The sequence below is a fragment of the Castor canadensis genome, chromosome 5 (assembly GCF_047511655.1).
Source record: "Castor canadensis chromosome 5, mCasCan1.hap1v2, whole genome shotgun sequence".
Taxonomy (NCBI): Eukaryota; Metazoa; Chordata; class Mammalia; order Rodentia; family Castoridae; genus Castor; species Castor canadensis.
The window spans coordinates 110,246,611-110,269,541 of record NC_133390.1 but is presented as its reverse complement, the minus strand read 5'-3'; the positions used below and the strand labels follow the sequence as shown (position 1 = coordinate 110,269,541).

Below are 22,931 nucleotides of genomic sequence, written 5' to 3'. Positions count from 1 at the left end.
TTATCTTCCTTACAAGTGTTCCTTTCAACTTCAGCAAAGTAGAAAATATTTAGTTTTAGGATATGATTTGCCTGAGGTACCAGACTTCAAATTGCTACTGTATTTAAATTCTTATAAGTTACTTACATATTTCCATATGCAAAGAAATAACACAACTTGATAATATGTGTTAAATGTGTGGGGTTTGTCATTTCATTAAATTCAATGTTAATTGTGTTACTATTGATTGATGCAATGCTGGGTGGTAAACAGAACCCTTTCCATTAAAACAAGTAAGAATTTAGTCATTCTTTCATCATTGTATGAGAAATGTTGCCACTGACAGGGAAGGAGTAGACTGGTAGTACTGCTGTGATGGAATTATGTTAAGATTTGGATGGACATTAATATTCATGATAAAGATCTCCAAATTATTATATATACTAATGCATTAGTTTAAAGCTTCAACTATTAAAACTGACCTTAAATGCCCTTTTTATGGTTGATTTGTAGACACCAGCTGAGCAGGCCAAAGCCAGGTTACAACTGGTTCTTGAAGCTGCTGGTAAGTGTTGATAATTAACTTTTATTAACTAAAAAAGTGAATTCCTGGGCCGGTAGCATTCTTGGCATGTTTATATATGGGTTAGAGAGAAAACTCATTTTTAAATCGATGTACAGATGACACACAGGAATTTTCAGGTGTTCAGGGTTCTTGGGTCCACTCTGAGAATGAAAGCAGGGGTGGACTCCAGCAGCAGAGGTCAGAAAGATTTTATTTGTAGAGAAGAGAAGAGAAAGGCTGCATGGGGGCATGCAGGGGGACCCAGAACCATTAGTGGTCCTGTGGGTCAGGTTGGAAATTGGGTTTTTATAGCCTTTTTCAATTGCCTGAGGGCAGAGATGTCTCTCAGGTGCAGACAGACTTTTCCTGGGAAGGAGAGATGTCTCTTTGGCCAATTATCACCTTTTAGGACTTCCTGCAGTCCCTCCTTCAAAATCCTCATAGATTTATAAAATCTGGATTGTATGGATGGCCATATTTATTCCTAGGGTATAATGGTAAATATAATACTAAAAGGTTACTTTTACCTTTCTATTGATAAAATTGGCATTAATTTTAATTTTGATGAAGCCCTGAGTATATTGATTTTATCTTTTATGGAGACTGTGCTTTTGGTGGAATTTATAAGACTTCTCCGACTAAACCCAGATTATGATTTCTCCCAAAAGTTCTATAATTTTATATCTTATATTTAAGACTGTGCTTCATTTTATTTTTTATATAGGGTGTAATAGGCACTAAAAGCAATGAGGTCACTGTCATTTAATAATGCTGCCAATTTCATTAGACTAACTCAGTGGACTGTATATTCCAGACACCACCTAATCTTAAAATGTTATGTTCTATTCTCAATGGTACAATAATGTTACAACTTTGATTTAGATACCATGATCAGTTTCATATAAGTATTACTTTACCTGTTAAAAATGTGCAAAATCTATGTTATGTTTTCTAAATACTACTATTTTAGTTTGAATCTTAATGTGCTCTTCAAAGTGTGTAGCTTATTTAAATAATAAACTGCCAGGTATAATATATAGTTCTTAAAATTATTTACTTTTTTATTTTGGCAGTACTGTGGTTTGAACTCAGGGCCTTGTGCTGCTAGACAGGTACTTTATCACTTTAGGTAACATCTCCAGTCAAAATTACTTACTTTTTAGAGATATAAGAAATACTTATAATTTCCAAGGGGGAAAATAATGAAGATTTTATTTTAACCTTAAAAGTAATTTCAGACCACCAAATGATCATTATAATTTTATTATTTATTGAGAAAACACATATATGCATTTGATTGAAGGATCTCTTGCATTAACTTTTCACTATTTCAGATTATTTTCTTAAGACTGATTACTATAGAAATGAGTTTATGTGGTTAGAGAATATTAATATTTAAGATGGCTTTTCATATGTTTGCGTTACACTGTTTTATTAAAAATCTTGTGCTACTTTTTCACTGCCACTGGTTAGGTAATCATTTTTTTCCAGATTTTGTTTTTGATGCTAGTTCCATGAATATATTGCTTTATAGTGATGTAATGTATTATACTTCCTTGAAAAAACATCCAGTGCAATTTTTAATGAAATTTTATTGCCTTAGAGAGGGGAAGCAGATGGATGGATAGGGGTGGAGCAAGTATACAACTCATTGTCATGGTTCTAGTTCTTTGTTTTGATGACTTCAAAGTGTTTAATGTATTATTAAAAATGAACTTACAAACAAAGGGAGGGAGGATAAGAAGAACTGGAGTCCAGACTGTGAGGCTTGCAGTTAGAGTCTAACCTGGTTCTAAGGTTGAGATATATGATAGGGAGGTCTGGTAACATCTATTGTCACATCGGTATTTACCTGAGTTCTCAGGGAAAATACTCTCGACTTTTGTACCTTAAAATTAGCCATAGGAAAAGACCTTAAGCCTTATGCTGATTTGTTTCAGCCTTTTAGTTTCCAAATCTTAGTCAATCACATTCATATATAGAAATCCTACAGCTCAGCTGTAGCCTTGAATCCCAGAAGAAACTTTAATGTTCAGCTATTGCATTGCCATTGATTAAATGATAATATAATCATAATATAATCAGTGTTATATATAATGTTATAAATTTGGATTAAAGTCTATTTAGAATATTTGATTATCAGTGGTCTGAGTTTTGAAAGACTTATGTATGAATAAAGTAACAAAATATAACTATAGGGTGTCATGCATATGTACGAAACATAAATTTGAAGACTGAGACTTTATTATATTTATATATGTTATATATTTATTTGTTATGACCATATTTTATATGTATTAAGTTATTAGATATTTATGTTTTAGTTCACAAATTTAAATTTTTAACCTTTAACTCTTTTGTAGGCAACTAAGTCACCCAGACTTAATCAGATTTTGAAATATTTTTCATACAGATCTTTATTATCTTTCCCATTGCCATCTACGTAATCTAGATGTGAAACATTTTATCCAACGGTTATTCCATTACGTCCCACTTGGTTTCTGCTTCAATTCTGTTACTTTCATAGAGTGATACAAATGAAGAGTGGGAAGGTCCTAAGCCTACCTTAAGCACTTATTTATTCTGTGGCAGTGAGCAGTTTGATGCTTACTGTTTAGTCAGAACAGAGATTTTCTTAAAGCAAATATGACAGCTGTGTGTGTATTTTCTCATTTACTACAGTTCTTTGTTTTTTTAAAAAAGTAACCCATTGAGGTAAACTGCACATAACATAAAATTAGTCATAATTGTTTAGAGTGAACAATTCAATAGCATTTAATATATTGACAGAGTTGTGAGACTACCCACACTATCTAGTTCTAAAACATCTCCATTACTCCAAGGAAAAACCTTTTAACTCTTAACAGTTTCTTCCCTTGACAACCACCAATTTTCCATCTGCCTCTGGATATTTCATATGAATACACTCAGAATACATTCTTTGTTTTGTTTAAATGTCTGGCTACTTTCATTTAGTTTTTTCTTCAGGCACATCCATGTTGTAGCATGTAAATACTTTCTTTCTTTGTATGGCTGAATAATATTCTGTATATACATATACATATATATATATATAAGCTTTTGTTCATTTGCTGATAGAAATCTGGCTGTTTCTACCTTTTGGCTATTATGTACAGCGTTAGTGTAAATATGCACATATATTTATACGTGTTTGAACACCTGATTGCAGGTTTCAGAGGTCTATAACTAGGGAAATAATTGTGGGGTCATTTGGTAATTATATATTGATTTTTTGAAAACACCAAACTGTTTTTCATGATGGCTGACCCATTTTCCTTTCCCACACCAATATACAAAATCTTTCCCTATTGTTGTAACTGGAATGTATCACACATTTCAGTTACCAGTTTGAAAGTATTTAGGTATGGGGACTTTGTTGTAATTACTTCATCTATAAAAAGGAAAGGTAATAACTGTTTTGTAGGGTCATTGTGAAGTTAAATATAGCATATGAAATACCTAACCCAGATCTTGACAAATGGTAACCACCAGAAAGTGTTCATTTCCATATTGTTGTTTGTGAATAGTCTTGCTACATGATCCTTTTTCAGGTACCACTTGATACTGCTACTTCTTTGCTCAGAATTACTCAGTGGCTCCCAATGCTGACAAAATCAGCTTTATACTTCTATGCTTATGGTTCTAAAGTTCTGTCCTATGTATCCACAGACTTGCCCTAAAATTCATCACTATAACTCATAACTGTAATTGTTCTTCAATTTACCCATGTTCTTTTCTACATGTGGATTTTTGCTTATATATTTTCCTTCATTCCTTTTTCCCTTTCCAAACACTTCAAGACCCATCTAAAATATGATTTCCCTGATCATCCTAGTGCATAATTTTTCTTTTTCTTTGAATTCTTAGAGTCTTTATGCACACCATTTGTGCTGATATTTGCTGCCATACTCCTGATATTAATATTTAATTATTTTGTGACTCTCAGACATATGTTCTCGATGAAGTAAATTTCTGAAGATCAAGAACCATATTTAAAATGTTTATATCTTTGCCAGTACAAATAAAATTTCATCTTGTAATCTTTGATGAATAATTCATTGTGAATAAACAAATTATCTAAAAATCAAGCTTATAAATGCTGGCAAACTGATTTTAATTTTTTGAAATTTATAATATACTAAAATTTCCTTGATAATATGTCCTAAATTGATTTTTTAAACTTAAATTTTAAGGTAATGCATGGCAGAAAATTTAATAAAATGTGGTTAGCATAAAAGAAGAGTAAGGAAGATAATAATCTTTTTATTTTATTTTTGTAAGGGATTTGCCTCCATCACTTTTGCTCTTATTTGATTGACAGCACCATTCCAAACATTATCAGAATTTTCCATAAAAACCCCATTAGCGTCTTATGCCAAGTATGTTCATTTGTCTGAAGAAGAATTTGGAGGAGAGATTTTTTTTTCCCAAAAGCAAATACTTTTCATCAGCATGAGAAGAAAATGCTTTGTGCATAATATGAAGACTATCTCGTCCCAAGTCTCCTTAATAGATAGTTTCCTTTGTTTTTGTTAAAGGGTCTCCCTATGAGCCTAAGATAGCCTGCAACTCTCCATCTTCCTGCTGCAGGCTCTCACCTACTGGGTTACAGGGGTGCATCACCACACATCAGCTTCATGTTTTACTTTTAATAGAGTTATTAATACATGGAACCTTTAATATTATGTTTCTAATTTCATAAGAAAAGGTAGAAATTTCCTTTAAGTTCATGTATGATACAATTTATCTTAAAATCTCTTGTGTAGGGCTGGAGGTGTGGCTCAAGTGGTAGAGTGCCTACCTAGCAAGTCTGAAGCCCTGAGTTCAAACACCAGTACTATCCCTAACCCCACAAAAAAAATCTCTGTGTAAATAGTATTTCATTGTCTGAATAATATCTACAACCCTTTGTATCATGGCCTAGAAGTATTCCAGGTACTTTCATAAATCTTTTATGCTGTGACTCACATCACTGCATGGTGAGCTAATTAACTCCCTTTTACAAATACTAAAAGATTAAATGACTTGCAAAGGTATAGATAGTTGGTCAGGATACAAATTCGATGATTGCTGACTCTTCAGCTGTTTCCATCCATAGGTTATATCCCTACATCATGTTGGGCAGAAAGAAGAGTAATAGAAAATATTACCAAATACATACCTAATTGTGTTAGACTTAGTTCTGTAATTGCCTTACAATAAAATAATTTCTAGCCTCACATAAGCCTTTGATTCTGAAGTGAGTTTTTAAATTGATAGTATAAAGGATTATAGTTTCATTCAGGAAAAAAAGGTGTTTTTCCTTAACTATATAGAGCATTCATAATTGCGAAGTTTATAACTTTGAAAAAACTAGGAAAATATTTTATGATCACCAATGTTTTTGTCTTAAAGCTGGCTATGAACATGCATTTCAGTGACCATTCTTGGGATAGGAGCTGATTAAGTACTGTAAAAAATACACAGATTTCTTAAATGCATATGCACACTCAGTCCAGCCCATGAGCTTTGCTGACTCTTAAGCCATTAGGGCATCACTCCATCCCAGCTCTTCTGCAGCATATTAAGTTGAGATTTTCTTATCATAGTCATTTAGTACTTGTAACCCCAGTCATGATACTTTCTCTTCATGGCCTCCTGATCTGAAAGCCCTAACACTTTAAAGTTCAGTCAAGCATTAAATATTTGTGATTCCAGGAATTATAGATGAGATTGTGTTGACAATGTTGTATCTGTTTCCCGCCCATAGAAAGCTACTTTCTTTAGCCTGATTTACAGCTGGCAGAGGTTTTGCTCTGTCATTTTCTGACCACTGATCTGTAGTTCCCAGAAACAGGCAGATTTTTTTTTTTGTGAGAGAGGCTTTCATATTAGGGGACACCCCCTCCTGCCTGAAAAAAACCAGAGCAAATGATTAAAAAGTTAATTTATATGTCATATAAATACATAAATGTAAAATGGCAATATAAACAGTGGATAACGAATGGAATTGTCACGGGGTTTAAATGAGTTAATACTTGTAAAATGCTGAGCCAACTAAGTATTCAGTAAATGTTAACAATTAGTATGAAGGTATTGTAATGTGCTATTTAGTTCTCTAGTCAGATGCCCACATGTCATCCCTAGCTCCACTATTTACTGATAAAGCAATAGCAAGATTGTTAATGCCTACTGAAGTATACATTGTTTACTTACAAAATTATCATCTTCTGTATCTACTGAGTTTTATGAAGACAAAATAAATTGCTGTAATATTTAGAATAGCACTCAGAACATAACTGAGCATTAGTTAAGTGTTAGTAGAGGAGTAGGATTAATTTTTGTGGTATCACCAGAGTGATTTTATAAGGTTATTAGAGAGAAGTTGAGTCCCGTAGCCTCCTCATACTAGCATGCATTGACCCTTAGAAAACATTATCAACAACTAAAAATAGCTCTTTAAAACAGTAACAAACAAGTAAAATGTTAAATAATTTACTTGATTTGGACATTTTCATCAAGTATTTTTTTCTGTGCAAACTTTAGAAGTTCTACATAAAATTGAATAGTTTTAATGAAAAATTCAATTGATGATGTTAATTTAACTTCCAGCTTCCAAAAATGTAGATGATTTTTTTGTATGTGTTAATTAAGAAAGATAAAATTAGTGCTTCCTAAAGGGAGTCATTAAGAAACTTGCTTTTTAAAACTCTAAGATACTTGTTTTTACATGAGTTACATGTTTTTATTTGAATGGCTTTTATTTCTACCTAATAATATTTAGTAAGAAGAATGCTATCAGTGAGAATCTAACAATATCACAGCAACTTGCCATGTTTGAGCAGATGTTTAGCAGGCAGTAGTTGAATGTTAATTTTGAGAGGGTAGTATGTTTAAGCCTAACTGAAGTATGTTGCATGTGGGCTTTCTAGACTCAGAGGACAATGCTGGATCTCTGGGGAGAATTTTAAAGCTAAACCTCTTTCTTTTGGGTCCTCTATATGGACTCTCTCAAGTCAGTATAAAGCAGATCACCCCTAGGCTAAAGCCCTTCAGCTTTTGTTATTGGGCTCTGTAGACCTGTAATTAGGCCTCCTGGCAGGCCTTGCAGGCCAGTTAATGGTCATATGGAGTTTCTCTGAGGCAGACTGGCTTTGTATAAATCCTGGGTAGGAATACGTTTATGGGTCACTTCCTACCAGGACCATGCTTTGTCCTTATGCCCTGGGGGCTGACAGGGAGCAGGTTCCCTTGACCATTGACTGATCAGTGTGCATCTCAAAATCTACTCCACTAATCCCCAGTGTAAACAGAGGATTTAGAAGGGCTTCTGTCACTTACAGTTGCCAATTCACTTGGGTGCCTGTGAATTTATTTTCTCTGACTTCATTATTGAAAGACTGACAAATGTGTAAGATTTGGAGGCTTGTTTATATATCAAACATGCAGGTCTTTCAGTGTTTTAGAATCACTATAAATAACTTAGTGTGGAATTATGTAAGGAGATTCTTATAGTTAATTACCCTTTAATATTTTTAAATTTAAAACTATTACATTTTTGGACTGATAGACAACCTTTCCTTATAGGGGAAATTAAAGGCCTCTTTTTTTCTTATGAGTGAAAGAACGTTATATTAAGAAATTTGTCCAAAAAATGGTTATGATTATTTCAGATAAGTCAAAAAAATTAAAACTTTCATATATTATATATACTCTGTATTAAAGTAAAATTCTATTTTAGTGTAGCAGAGCTTTCGAAAGGAATATCAAGTCATTTTTTCAAATTTGCTTCGTAAAGTATCTAAAATGACAAGTGGCATTTATTGAGCATGTACTATATAATATAGTACTTCATATATATTTTCAGTATTTTAATCGATCCATGCTTCCTCAACAAAATAGTTCGATTTTAAGAAATTGTGATTGAGATTCCATTTTTCCATTTTATTTAATGTGTTTTTACTGTGATTTTCTCATTATTGCCTGGATTATATTGGGATTAAATTCTGAAATGTATGGAAGCTCTAAGTGCACATGCAAAGAATGAAGTGTCACCTATTGTCCTCTGAGCCACTTTTTCTTTTAGGAGGAAATCAAATGTTGAATACTTTCCCAAGTCTCATCTCGTAAATCAGGGCTTGGTATTTTGCATTTTGTGATGTAAAAATGGTTCATGACAGATGTGGCTGAAAAGACCACATACGTAGACTGTATGATTTTAGTCTGGTGGAACTAATAGGATCACTCATTACATTTTAGACCCTGGGGTTCCTTTTTTCTTTCATAATAATAATAAAAAAACTGTTTAAATAGAGTGGCTCTTTTTGTGTGTGAGTACAGCATCTTCCCCTAAATTTAGAGAGTTGATAGCAATAAATAACCCTTCCTCTCTTCCAAAAAGTCCTTTTAGTGATGTTTATTTAGTATTAATGCTTTTTAATTTTTTTTACATGTGCTGTCATCCCATTTCCATTTTTATAGATTTATCTGGATTTTATTTAGCAAAATTAAAAAATATATTCCCCAGAGAAAGACTTGTGATTTAAACTTAGTTATTAGTAAAAACAAATTTTGCAAATGTATAAGTTATTTATTGCAACAAAAAGAACTATATGAAGAAGCTTTGTCTCTCACAACTAGGAAAATCAGTGTATGTAACTTGGGTTTTTTTCCTGTCTTTTTAAAAAAAATGTACATGGCAAGTTTATAGAAATGTTAATATCTTTGTGATGTATTTCAGAGTATTTTTAAAAAGCTCCTGAACAATGTGAATAATTTTATCCTATTTTTTAGTATTGACTAAAAATTAGGATTTATATTGAAAAATATCTAGGTTATAATGTTCATCAGTGTACCCTTAGTGGTTATTGTCTATGGACAGTAGGATTTAGGCACCTGAAAACATTGTTTTTTGGCTCATCTTTATCTTCTGATTGTTCTGTGATTATTAGAAGAGAACCTGAAGAGGTCTAAGAAAGGTATAATTTGAACATGATAACATTTCCCAATATTTAGTATAATATTCAATGAATTTTGATAAATGTATTTAGTCGTATAACTATGATCAAAGTTTTTGGAAAGTTCATTTACATCATGCCAAAAGTTCCTTTGTGCTCATTTGACATCAATTCTATCTGTCCATTCCTGGGCCTTCACAACTACTAACCTGCTTTACATCACTGCAGTTTTGCCATTTTTAGAATACCTTGCAAGTGGAGTTGTAGAGAATGTAGTTTTAATGATGATTAAACTGCCCCTTTTTAGTGACTTCACTTTGATTTTTTGACAAATGCAAGTAGTAGCAGCTTCAAGAATCATGATGTTGAATAATTTCATCATTCTCCAAGTTCCCCCTTTTCCGAAATCCCAACCCCCACTCCTGAGTCCTACAAACCACTATTCTATTTTTTGGGCCCTACATCTTAATTTTCCTAATATGTCATTTAAATAGCATCATATAATATATAACCTCTTGAGTGTTGCTTCTTAGATGACTTAGCTTGGAGAACTTGACATTTATTCATGTTATTGCATATATCAGCTTATTTTACCTTAACTGACAAGTAGTATTTCATTTTGTGAATTAAATAATTGAAGAATGCATTTTCCAGTTTGGGCTGGTAATGATTTAAACCAGGTAGAATTTTGTGTGAACTTAAGTTTTTGTTTCTCTTGGGCAAATACCTAAAACTGGGATTTCTGGGCAGGTTGATAATTGTAATATTAGGAGAAACTGCAAATTATTTTCTAAGCTGGCTGAAACATTTTGTGCTCCCAACTTGAATAGGTAGGAAGTCTCGTTGTTCTACATCCTTGACTTTACTTGGTATTGTTAGTTTTGCTTTGCTTGGTCATTCCAATGAGATGTCTCATTGTGGCTTTAATAAGCATGTCCCTTAGGATGAATGCTGAGCACTCAGTGTGCTTATTTTCCATTTTGGATCTCATTTTTGGATTTCACTTGCTGAGTTTTAAGGGTTATATACCTTCTGGATAAAGTTCTTATCCCACATATAATTTGCAAATATTTTTCAGATTGTGGCATGTTTTCATTTTTTACAGTTTTTTTAGAGCTCAAATTCTTAATTTATCCCTTCTTTTTAAGTGTTGTAAGTTTACCACCATATTTAACAGAAAATACAAAGATTTGCTCCTGTCTTCTAGAATTTTTATGGTTCAAGTTTTACATTTAGATCTATGTCTATGTCTAGTTAATTTATACATGGTGTGCAGTGTGACTTGAAGTTCTTTACTTTGCATATGGATGCATAATTGTCCTTGTTACATCAATTGAAAAGATGCCGTTTTTCTAATACATTGCATTTCCACAATTGTGAAGTGTTAGTTGATCATGTGGTGTCTACTCTGATTTTTCTATTCTGTTCCATCGATCTGTCATTTACTCTACACCATACTTCCTATGATGATAGCTCTATAATCACTTGTAGTCAGCATTGTATTGTTAATGAGTCCTCTAAATTTTTTTCAAACTGCTTTAGCTATTCTGCATCTTTTCCTTTTCTATATACACTTTAGAACCACCTTGTTTATTTCTATTTTTAAAAAAAATCCAGCTAGATTTCTATTAGAATTGCACTCACTCTAAGTCAGTTTAGGGCCGGATGCAGTGGGGCACCCCTGTAGCCTTGCTACCTGAGGCAGAGGATCGCTTGTAAGTTAAACACCAGCATGGGCAGCATACTGACACCCCATCTCCAAAAGTAAACATAGAAGTAAATGCATGAATAGATTAAAAAATCAGTTTGGGAAAATTACTGTCTTTGCAGTATTAAGTCTTCCGGTTCATAAGCATAGTGTAATCATTCATTCGTTGAAGTCTTCTTTGATTTATTTCATCAAAATTACCTAGTTTTCCAGCATATTGCAACAATTTGTTCAACTTATCTGAAAGTATTTCATGTTCTGGGATGTCATCATAACTAGTAGGTTTTTAAATTTCAGTTTCCAATTGTTGATTATTGGTATATAGCAATCCAATTCTGTTTGAATAGTTAACTTGTATCTTGTATTCTGCAATTTTTTTAAAGTCAGCCATTGTTAGTTTTTTTGAAGATTTGGTGGAATTTTGTATGTAGATAATCTTTCAGCATTAAGACAATTATTGTAGCTGTTACATAGATACACTTTTTAGGTTGAGGGCATTTTCTTTTTTTCCTATTTTTCTTCCAAGTGCTTATCGTGATGTCAAATGCCTTTTCTGTACCAGTTGAGATGACTATTTGTATTTTCTTCCTTATTTAAATCTTACATTTCATTGGTTAACAATCTTACATTCTTAGGAGTAGCACCACTTAAACATGCTGCATCCAACTTTCTAAAATTTTGTTTTCTATATGTCAAGGTTTGTCTCTGTTGCAATTGTAAATGCATCATTAGAACCACCTGTGCAAGATTTCCTCTAGGTAAAGTCTGTCAACTTCATATTCTTCAGTAACACTAGCAGCTTTTGCTTATTGATATTTAGATAGATGGATAAATGGATGTTATCAGTTGCCTGTGTAAATATAAACCATTGAAGTTAAATCCTGTTCTGGGGGTAAAGTAAGCTTGGATTCTTTGTTGTTCCCTAATTCTTCAGTATTTTCACTACGCACTATTCTGCTCATTGTTAGCTGTTGCGCTAAGAGTAATGATGGAGCATATATCTAATGGCTATGTTTACTATTTCTATATTCTTTTTTTAATTTTTATTCTTTCATTATTCATATGTGCATACAATGCTTCGGTAATTTCTCCCCCCTGCCCCACCCCCTCCCTTACCACCCCTCGCCCCGACCCTCCCTCTCCCCTCCACCCCCTCGATATCCAGCAGAAACTATTTTACCCTTATCTCTAATTTTGTTGAAGAGAGAGTATAAGCAGTAATAGGAAGGAACAAGGGTTTTTCCTGGTTGAGATAAGGATAGCTATATAGGGCATTGACTCACATTGATTTCCTGTGTGTGTGTGTTACCTTCTAGGTTAATTCTTCTTGATCTAACCTTTTCTCTAGTTCCTGGTCCCCTTTTCCTATTGGCCTCAGTTTCTTTTAAGGTATCTGCTTTAGTTTCTCTGCGTTAAGGGCAACAAATGCTAGCTAATTTTTTAGGTGTCTTACCTATCCTCACTCCTCCCTTGTGTGCTAAAGCTTTTATCATGTGCTCAAAGTCCAATCCCTTTGTTGTGTTTGCCCTTGATCTAATGTCCACATATGAGGGAGAACATACGATTTTTGGTCTTTTGGGCCAGGCTAACCTCACTCAGAATGATGTTCTCCAATTCCATCCATTTACCGGAGAATGATAACATTTCGTTCTTCTTCATGGCTCCATAAAATTCCTTTGTGCATAGATACCACATGTTCTTGATCCATTCGTCAGTAGTGGGGCATCTTGGCTGTTTTCATAACTTGGCTATTATGAATAGTGCCGCAATAAACATGGGTGTGCAGGTGCCTCTGGAGTAACCTGTGTCACAGTCTTTTGGGTATATCCCCAAGAGTGGTATTGCTGGATCAAATGGTAGATCAATGTTTCACTTTTTAAGTAGCCTCCAAATTTTTTTCCAGAGTGGTTGTACTAGTTTACATTCCCACCAACAGTGTAAGAGGGTTCCTTTTTCCCCTCATCCTCTCCAGTACCTGTTGGTGGTGGTGTTGCTAATGATGGCTATTCTAACAGGGGTGAGGTGGAATCTTAGTGTGGTTTTAATTTGCATTTCCTCTATTGCTAGAGATGGTGAGCATTTTTTCATGTCTATTTTGGCCATTTGAATTTCTTCTTTTGAAAAAGTTCTGTTTAGTTCACTTGCCCATTTCTTTATTGGTTCATTAGTTTTAGAAAAATTTAGTTTTTTAAGTTCCCTATATATTCTGGTTATCAGTCCTTTGTCTGATGTATAGTTGGCAAATATTTTCTCCCACTCTGTGGGTGTTCTCTTCAGTTTAGAGACCATTTCTTTTGATGAACAGAAGCCTTTTAGTTTTATGAGGTCCCATTTATCTATGCTATCTCTTAGTTGTTGTGCTGCTGGGGTTCCATTGAGAAAGTTCTTACCTATACCTACTAACTCCAGAGTATTTCCTGCTCTTTCCTGTATCAGCTTTAGAGTTTGTGGTCTGATATTAAGATCCTTGATCCATTTTGAGTTAATATTGGTATCTAGTTTCAGTTTTTTGCAGACTGCTAACCAGTTTTCCCAGCAGTTCTTGTTGAAGAGGCTGCTTTTTCTCGATCGTATATTTTTAGCGACTTTGTCAAAGACAAGTTGCTTATAGTTGTGTGGCTTCATATCAGGGTCCTCTGTTCTGTTCCACTGGTCTTCATGTCTGTTTTTGTGCCAGTACCATGCTGTTTTTATTGTTATTGCTTTGTAATATAGTTTGAAGTCAGGTATTGTGATACCTCCAGCATTGTTCTTTTGACTGAGTATTGCCTTGGCTATTCGTGGCCTCTTGTGTTTCCATATAAATTTAACAGTAGATTTTTCAATCTCTTTAATGAATGTCATTGGAATTTTTATGGGAATTACATTGAACATGTAGATTACTTTTGGGAGTATAGACACTTTTACTATGTTGATTCTACCAATCCGTGAGCATGGGAGATCTCTCCACTTTCTATAGTCTTCCTCAATCTCTTTCTTCAGAAGTTTGTAGTTTTCCTTGTAGAGAACATTCACATCTTTTGATAGGTTTACACCTAGTATTTGATTTTTTTTTTGAGGCTGCTGTAAATGGAATTGTTTTCATACATTCTTTTTCAGTTTGTTCATTATTAGTGTATAGAAATGCTAATGATTTTTCTATGTTGATTTTATATCCTGCTACCTTGCTGTAGCTATTGATGATGTCTAGAAGCTTCGCAGTAGAGCTGTTTGGGTCTTTAAGGTATAGGATCATGTCGTCTGCAAATAGGGATATTTTGACAGTTTCTTTACCTATTTGTATTCCTTTTATTCCTTCTTCTTGCCTAATTGCTCTGGCTAGGAATTCCAGTACTGTGTTGAATAGGAGTGGAGATAGTGGGCATCCTTGTCTGGTTCCTGATTTTAGAGGGAATGGTTTCAGTTTTTCTCCGTTAAGTATAATGCTGGCTGTAGGTTTGTCATATATAGCTTTTATAATGTTGAGGTACTTTCCTTCTATTCCTAGTTTTCTTACAGGTTTTATCATGAAATGGTGTTGGATCTTATCAAAGGTTTTTTCTGCATCTATTAGATGATCAAGTGGTTTTTGTCTTTGCTTCTGTTAATGTGGTTTATTACGTTTATTGATTTTCATATGTTGAACCACCCCTGCATCCCTGGGATGAAGCCTACTTGGTCGTGGTGAATAATCTTTTTGATGTGTTGTTGGATTCGGTTTGCCATTATTTTGTTGAGGATTTTTGCATCAGTGTTCATTAAGGAGATTGTCCTATGGTTCTCCTTTTTGGAGGTGACTTTGCCTGGTTTTGGGATAAGTGTAATACTGGCTTCATAAAATGTGTTAGGCAGTTTTCCTTCCCTTTCTATTTCATGGAAAGGCTTAAAGAGGGTTGGTATCAGTTCTTCTTTAAATGTCTGATAGAATTCAGCAGAGAATCCATCAGGTCCTGGACTTTTCTTTTTGGGGAGACTCTTGATTGCTGCTTCAATTTCATTTTGTGTTATAGATCTATTCAGGTGATTAATTTCCTCTTGGTTCAGTTTTGGATGATCATATGTATCTAGAAATCTGTCCATTTCTTTAAGATTTACAAATTTATTTGAATATAGGTTCTCAAAGTAGTCTCTGATGATTTCCTGGACTTCCATGGTGTTTGTTGTTATCTCCCCTTTAGCATTCCTGATTCTATTAATTTGGATTTTTTCTCTCCTCGTTTTAGTCAGGTTTGCCAGGGGTCTGTCGATCTTGTTTATTTTTTCAAAGAACTAACTTTCTGTTTCATTTTTTCTTTGTATGTTTTTTTTGGTTTCTATTTCGTTGATTTCAGCTCGTATTTTTATTATTTCTCTCCTGTTTGTTTTGGGATTTGCTTGTCCTTGTTTTTCTAGAAGTTTGAGATGTATCATTAGGTCATTGATTTGGGATCTTTCAGTCTTTTTAATATATGCACTCATGGCTATAAACTTTCCTCTCAGGACTGCCTTTGCTGTGTCCCATAGGTTCCGGTAGGTTGTGTTTTCATTTTCACTGACTTCCAGGAACTTTTTAATTTCCTCTTTTATTTCATCAATGAACGATTGTTCATTAAACAATGAGTTATTCAGTTTCCAGACGTTTGCAAGTTTTTTGTCTTTACTTTTGTTGTTGAGTTCTCATTTTATTGCATTGTGATCAGATAGTATGCACGGTATTTTTTTATATTTGCTGAGGCTTGCTTTGTGCCCTAGGATATGACCAATTTTGGAGAAGTTTTTTTGGCTGCTGTGAAGAATATATATTGTGTAGAAGTTGGATGAAATGTTCTGTAGACATCAAGTAGGTCCATTTGATCTATTGTATATTTTAGATCTTGAATTTCTTTATTGATATTTTGTTTGGATGACCTATTTATTGATGATAATGGGGTGTTAAAGTCTCCCACAACCACTGTGTTGGTGTTTATATATGCTTTTAGGTCTTTCAGGGTATGTTTGATGAAATTGGGTGCGTTGACATTGGGTGCGTACAGATTGATGATTATTTCCTTTTGGTCTATTTCCCCTTTTATTAGTATGGAATGTCCTTCTTTATCGCATTTGATCAATGTAGGTTTGATGTCTAGTTTGTCGGAGATAAGTATTGCTACTCCTGCCTGTTTTTGGGGGCCATTAGCTTGTTAAATCTTCTTCCTACTTTTCATCCTAAGCCTATGCTTATTTCTGTCGGTGAGATGGGTCTCCTGTAAACAACAAATTGTTAGATCTTCCTTTTTAATCCATTTCGTCAAGCAGTGCCTTTTGATGGGGAAATTAAGTCCATTAGCATTAAGTGTTAGTACTGATATGTATGTGGTGGTTCCTGTCATTTAGTTGTCATAGTTGTTTGAAGGTTTGATTGTGTGTTCCTAAGTTGAGGTCACTCACTACTTTCTTGCTTTTTCTTTTCCTGTAGTTTGGTGCTGTCTGTCCTTTCATGGTTATGTTGGGTTTCACTTTCTGTTTGCAGAATCCCTTGCAGAATCTTTTGTAGTGGTGGCTTTGTGGTCACATATTGTTTTAGTTTCTGCTTATCATGGAAGACTTTTATTGCTCCATCTCTTTTTAATGATAGTTTTGCTGGGTAGAGTATCCTGGGGTTGAAGTTATTTCCATTCAGTGCCCAGAAGATCTCACCCCACGCTCTTCTTGCTTTTAATGTTTCTGTTGAGAAGTCTGCTGTGATTTTGATGGGTTTACCTTTGTATGTTACTTGTTGTTTCTCTCTTACAGCCTTCAATATTCTTTCCCTAATTTCTGTACTTGTTTTAATGATGATATGTCGTGGGGTAGTTGTATTTTGATCTGGTCTGTTTGGTTTTCTGGAGGCCTCTTGCATCTGTATGGGAATATCTTTCTCTAGATTTGGGAAGTTTTCCGTTATTATTTTGTTGAGTATATTGCGCATTCCCTTTGCTTGCACCTTTTCTCTTTCTTTGATGCCCATGATTCTCAAGTTTGGTCTTTTGATGGAGTCATTGAGTTCTTGCATTTTCTTTTCACGGGTCTTGAGTTGTTTAATTAATAGTTCTTCGGTTTTTCCTTTAATTACCATTTCATCTTTGAGGTCTGAGATTCTGTCTTCAGTTTGTCTTTTCTGCTGGATTGGCTTTCCGTTTTGTTTTGCAATTGTGTTTCGTTCTTTTTTCTGAGTTTTTCCATTTCCTGAGTCACTTCCTCTTTAATGTTGTCTATTTTTGTCCTGAGTTCATTTATGTGTTTATTAATCATTTTCTCTGTTTCACTTTTGTGTTATACAGTGCTTGTATGGTTTCCTTTATTTCTTCTTTTGCTTTTTCAAATTCTCTATTTTTGTTTTCTTGGAATTTCTTGAGTGTCTCCTGTACATTTTTGTTGATCATGTCCAGTATCATCTCTATAAAATTCTTGTTGAGTACCTGTAATATGTCTTCTTTTAAATTATTCTTGTGGGCTTCATTGGGTTCTTTGGCATAGTTTATCTTCATTTTGTTGGAGTCTGGATCTGAGTATCTGTTTTCTTCATTTCCTTCTGGTTCCTGTACTAATTTTTTGCTGTGGGGAAACTGTCTTCCCTGTTTTTTCTGTCTTCCTGTCATTGCCTTTGGTGGTGTTATTGTCCATGTACTGTGTGCAATTAAGTATTTTCTGGCTTGTAATAATAGCACTAGTGATATTTAGAATGGAAGGGTGAGGGGATGGAAAGAAAGAAGTTAAAGGAAAAGGGAAAAAGAAATAAGTAGAAAAAAAAACAAAACAAAGAAACAAACAAAAAAGTTTCCAAGATATATATAGAGAGAGACAGTGTACTAATCAACCGTGAGCTGAAAAGGTATTAAAGAGACAGGGAGAGGATTGAAAATAAAAAATAAAAAGAGTAAAGATAAGAATAAAAATTTAAAAATAAGTAGATGAAAGAAAAAATATATATAAAATAAAATAAAATAAAAAGTAAAAAATAAAAACCTCCAAGTTCAAATGCCCGCTGCTGTCAGCCTGCTGTTGCTGGAGGCGTTATTTATGCAGATCTCTGGGGTGAGCTTAGCACTCACCTGGCCCCTCAGGCTTTGTTTACTCAGAGTCCTGTGCATGAGCCGCTGCTACAAGCTTTCCCCTTTCCAAGCACACTGCAGATGACACTGCACCTGCTTTCTCAGGCCTGAGTGTTTATTTACAGTTAACGTGGGAAGTGGGTCTTACCCCCTCTCCTGTGGAGTTCTCCTCCTTCCGCCACTCTCACATGCTTTCCCGCTCCTCGTTGCTGGGCGGCACCCACTCCAACCGGAGCCTGCCCGGCTTGGCCGAGCTTGTTTATTTTCAGTCCCAGGAAGGATTCTCCTCCCCCCCTCTTCAGAGCTCAGGGCGCCCCACCCTCTTTGCTACCTGTCTTTATTGTTCTTATTGCTTATTACTCAGTTTCTCTTTTTTCCCCCAGTGAGGGTCGTTCTTTCCTGGGGGCTATGCTGATCTGGCCTAGGGTTGTCTGTGGGAGTACCGCGAACCGCTTAGCTCACCTTGTCCGCATCTTCCCAAGCCGTCTGGGCGCGGGCGACTGGCAGCCTGGGGACCATCCTGGTTTCTCCATTTAACGTGAAGTGGAGATGCTCTGCGCCCGCTGGAGGTGTGGAGGGGTCAGAGTTTTGCCTCTTCTCGGTGGCCTTGCCTGCAAGGTGTTTCTCCAAGGTTTCACTGTAGGAGGTACGCTTTCTGCTTCCTCCCTCTAGCAGCCATCTTGGAATCCCTCTATTTCTATATTCTTATAATTGAAAATACTGAACCAACTTCATTATGTGTACTTGATACTGGTCAGTGCTTTATGAATACAAGGGGAGAATAATTGGTTATTACAGAACTCAAATGGATTGAGTATTTTTACTTTGGTGTTGAATAAGTATGGACATGTATTATATGAACCTACAATTGCAGGTCATCTCAATTGCAACTATGTAATGGAATTTGCAAAACATCCTAAACCAATGAAGTTAACTTTTCATATAGGACTACCATTTAGTTTAAAATTTATAGGTAGATAGATTCACACAGGAAAGGGTAGAGTGTGACAAAAAGAAAATGGGGAGAGAAAGCAGGAAGTCTTAGGGTGTTTTTTCACCCCGTATCCCTAAATGAGCAAGGAAAATGCATCCACATTTAAACCTGAAGTTTTTAATCCAGTAAAATACTCTAAATTTTCCTTGTCACAAACACTGCTATAGAAAGAATTAATTGGACTTCGTGAGGGAAATTTATATATGCAAAAAACATACATCCTAGCTTCTCCTACAATATATTCAATTAATCTAAGCTTTTTTTTTTTTTTTGCTGTACCAAGTCTTGAACTGAGGGCCTACACCTTGAGCCACTCCACCAGCCCTTTTTTTGTGATTTTTTTTGTTTTCAAAATAGGGTCTTGCAGACTATTTGCCTGGGATGGCCTTGAGCCATGATCCTCTTGATCGCTGTCTTCTGAGTAACTAGGAGTACAGGTGTTAGCCACTGGCACCCAGCTAATCTAAGCTAATTTTAAACATATATTCAAACATATGTTGCAAAACTTTACACGTCTGATGTTTCCAGCAGGTTTTGGTTAGTATGCCAATGCTGTGTTAAATATGCTCATCAAAGGCATGGTTTTCCTCATGCTTTTCTTTTTGGGGGTTCACTGACCTTATTAATCTGTACATTTATCTCCTCAAATTTGGGGTATTATTTTGCTTTCTCTTCTCTGTTTTAAACATTAGGGCTTTTGATTCTTCCTCTCCTTTAAGGTCTGTCCTTCATTTTCTCTTGCTCTTCCTTTTCCTCTTCTTTCTTTCTACTCCTCCTCCTCTTTTTTTCCCTCCAGTCTTTTTTCCTCTGAACTTTCAGTTCGGATAACCTCTATGGACATGCTGCATTCATATTCATGTTCATATTCATATTCACTAACACTGTAATTTCCCTTCAATGAACCTAAAATTTTCTGATATTTTTTCAGCTCTAAAATGATCATTTTTCACTTTTTTATATTTTACTTTTCTCTGCTCTGATTTTCTCCTTTTTATTCATTCTAAGTGCATTTTCATGTACCTCACTGAGTATAGTTACTACCTGTTAAAAGTTATGTAGTTAATTTCAGAGTCATCTCAAATCTGATTGCTATTAATTGTCATTTCCTTTGACAATGAGTCAGATTTTCCTGGTAGAAATTGAGTAATCATTTGTTGATATTTTTATTAGGCATTGTGAGTAGTTTGTTGTGAATATTCTGTATTTTATTGTAGTCCTTTGAAGAATGTTGTTTTTGTTTTAGCAGTTAATTTAATTGGACCCAAATTGTAATTTTCTCTTATCTGTGCAGGGCAACAGGCTAAAATATTGTTTTAATTAATGTAACCTTATCTTCAAACTGCTTTTGAAGCAGTTTGATGTAAAACTGCTTTTTTGTATCAAGTATCATATGTTTCAAAAATATAAAATATCATGCCATTATAAATAAGCACAGATATGTATGCTGACTTGTTAATAACTTTTGCTGATTTAATAATGCCTTATATTTACAAGGCATGTTTGCATATTGTTTTATTAATCACTTTGACCTGTTTCTCTAAGTTGTCAACTATCTTAAATTTTGATATTAAATATATTGTTTGGCATATAATCCATGTGAATTTGAAGATTTCTTTAAAGATCAATATACAGATATTTTATTGGAATAATTATGGGAACTACTAGCCTGATACTTTTAAAAAAATTTCTATGTATATATGTATTATCACTCAAATTGGTTAATCCCCTCTTATTTTTCTCCTTTTTACTTTAGTCTCCTTCTTATGGTGATTTCAGCCAGTTTAAAAATTCTGTATTCATTCTTTTTAGTAAGTACATCAACCATATCCACCTTCTTAACTTCCTTCTTTTCTCCATCCCTTGTATGTGACCTCCCCTTAATATGACCTGTTTTTCATAATATTGCTGTATTTGTATTAGGTTTATATTCCACATATGAGAGAAATCGTTTTTGGCTTTTGGAACCTGGCTAACTTCCCTTAAGATGATGTTCCCCTGTTCGATCCATTTATCTGCAAACAACAAAATTTCATTCTTTATGGCTGAAAAAATTCCATTGTATATAAATATCACATTTTCTTAATCCATTCATCAGTTGTGGGGCATCTTGGCTGTTTCCATAGCTTAGCTATTGTGAATAATGCTGTAGTAAACCTGGGTGTACTGGTGCCTTTATTGTAACCTGACTTACATTCCTTCAGGTATATCACCAGGAGTGGTATTGCTGAGTCATATGACAGTTCTATTTTTGGTTTTTTGAGGATCCTTCATGCTGTTTTCCATAGTAGTTGTACTAATTTACATTACCACCAACAGTGTATGAGGACTTCTTTTTCCCCACATCCTCTCTAATGTTTGTTGTTGTTTGTGTTTCTGATGATAGCCATCCTAATAGGAGTGGTAGAATGTTGGTGTGGTTTCAATTTACATTTCCTTTATAGTCAGGGAAAGGATTTTGGAAGGTGGAGATGGTGGAAATATTATATACACATGACATGAATGGAAAAATGAGACCTGTCGAAACTCTTCCAGAAATGAGGGGAGGGAGGATAAAGGAGAATGATGGAGGGGGTGAATTCAACCATGATATATTGTAAGAACTTTTGTAAATGTCACATTGTGCCCCCAGTAAAATAATAATAATAAATTAAAATTTATTAAAACAGTTGTAGACTATTTATGCATGTATTTCATGAGGGATTATATAGGTAGATTATTTCACAGTGATTATTATCAAACTTAGTAACATGTGTAGTTTGAAATTGTAATTTATCCTGAACATAAAATCATTTCATTTTGAATTTGAAATTAAATTTTATTCTCTATGTAGGGAACTTTTAAAAAGCAATCCAGATAAAGAAAATTAAATACGGATCTCATGGAAATAATGAAATATTTTTAGGTTAAATATGTTTATGGAGTTAGAAAATATAATAAGCTAGTTGGATCTATTAAATCACCAGTAGTAGATTACCTGAACACTTTTTTCTCTTTGAACTAGTCCTCTGTCAATTTTACTTACAAATCACATTCTTTCAGCTTGATAAAAAGAATTCAAAAATTAAAAATTATACCAATAACCTTTCTGTTGTGTGTTTAACATATAACAGATACTCTTAACTTTTACTTATTTATTACAACATTGTATTTTGCCTGCTAGTGAAAACACTGCTTCCTTATCCAAGCCTTTTTCCTAATTATTAATCTTGAGGTAGATTTTTACCTCACTGTCTAAGAGAGACTTGGGAACCCATAAGGCGAAGAAAACTTCACTATCTACAGAATGACCCATGCCCATGTTCAGTTATCTGTAGTAAGCTTACTCTAGTATAAGTATAAGACAGCAGGAATATATTAAATTTTATAAATGGTTCATCTAAATTGTTTTTTGTTTCATTCTATTAGCAATCTAATACATATGCTGTGTGGAAAAGAAAAAGTACTTTTTTTTTTTCATTTCAACTTAGTGTCAGTTTCTTGGGTCCCATAAATACCCTTCATATTTTTATTGAGATTCTGTTAAATTTACAAGTGAATTTTCAAAGAACTGACAGCTGGAGGTTGTCCAAATAACACTATCCAAGTAGTACAGGATGTCTTTCCATTTAATTAAATCTACCTTTGTAGACTGGTGATGTAGCTCAGTGGAAGAACATTTGCCTAGATTGCAGGAGGCCCTGGGTTTGATCCCTGTAACACC

At 34.3% G+C, this 22,931-nt stretch overlaps 1 protein-coding gene across 1 annotated transcript in view; it reads left to right on the top strand.

Annotated features, from left to right (window-relative positions):
* Positions 1-22,931, top strand: part of Rsrc1 (arginine and serine rich coiled-coil 1) — a 426,533-nt gene that overhangs the window by 235,207 nt on the left and 168,395 nt on the right. The window contains exon 6 of the mRNA XM_074073903.1: positions 493-544. Within this exon, the coding sequence (XP_073930004.1) occupies positions 493-544 (52 nt within the window). The remainder of the gene's footprint in view (positions 1-492; positions 545-22,931) is intronic.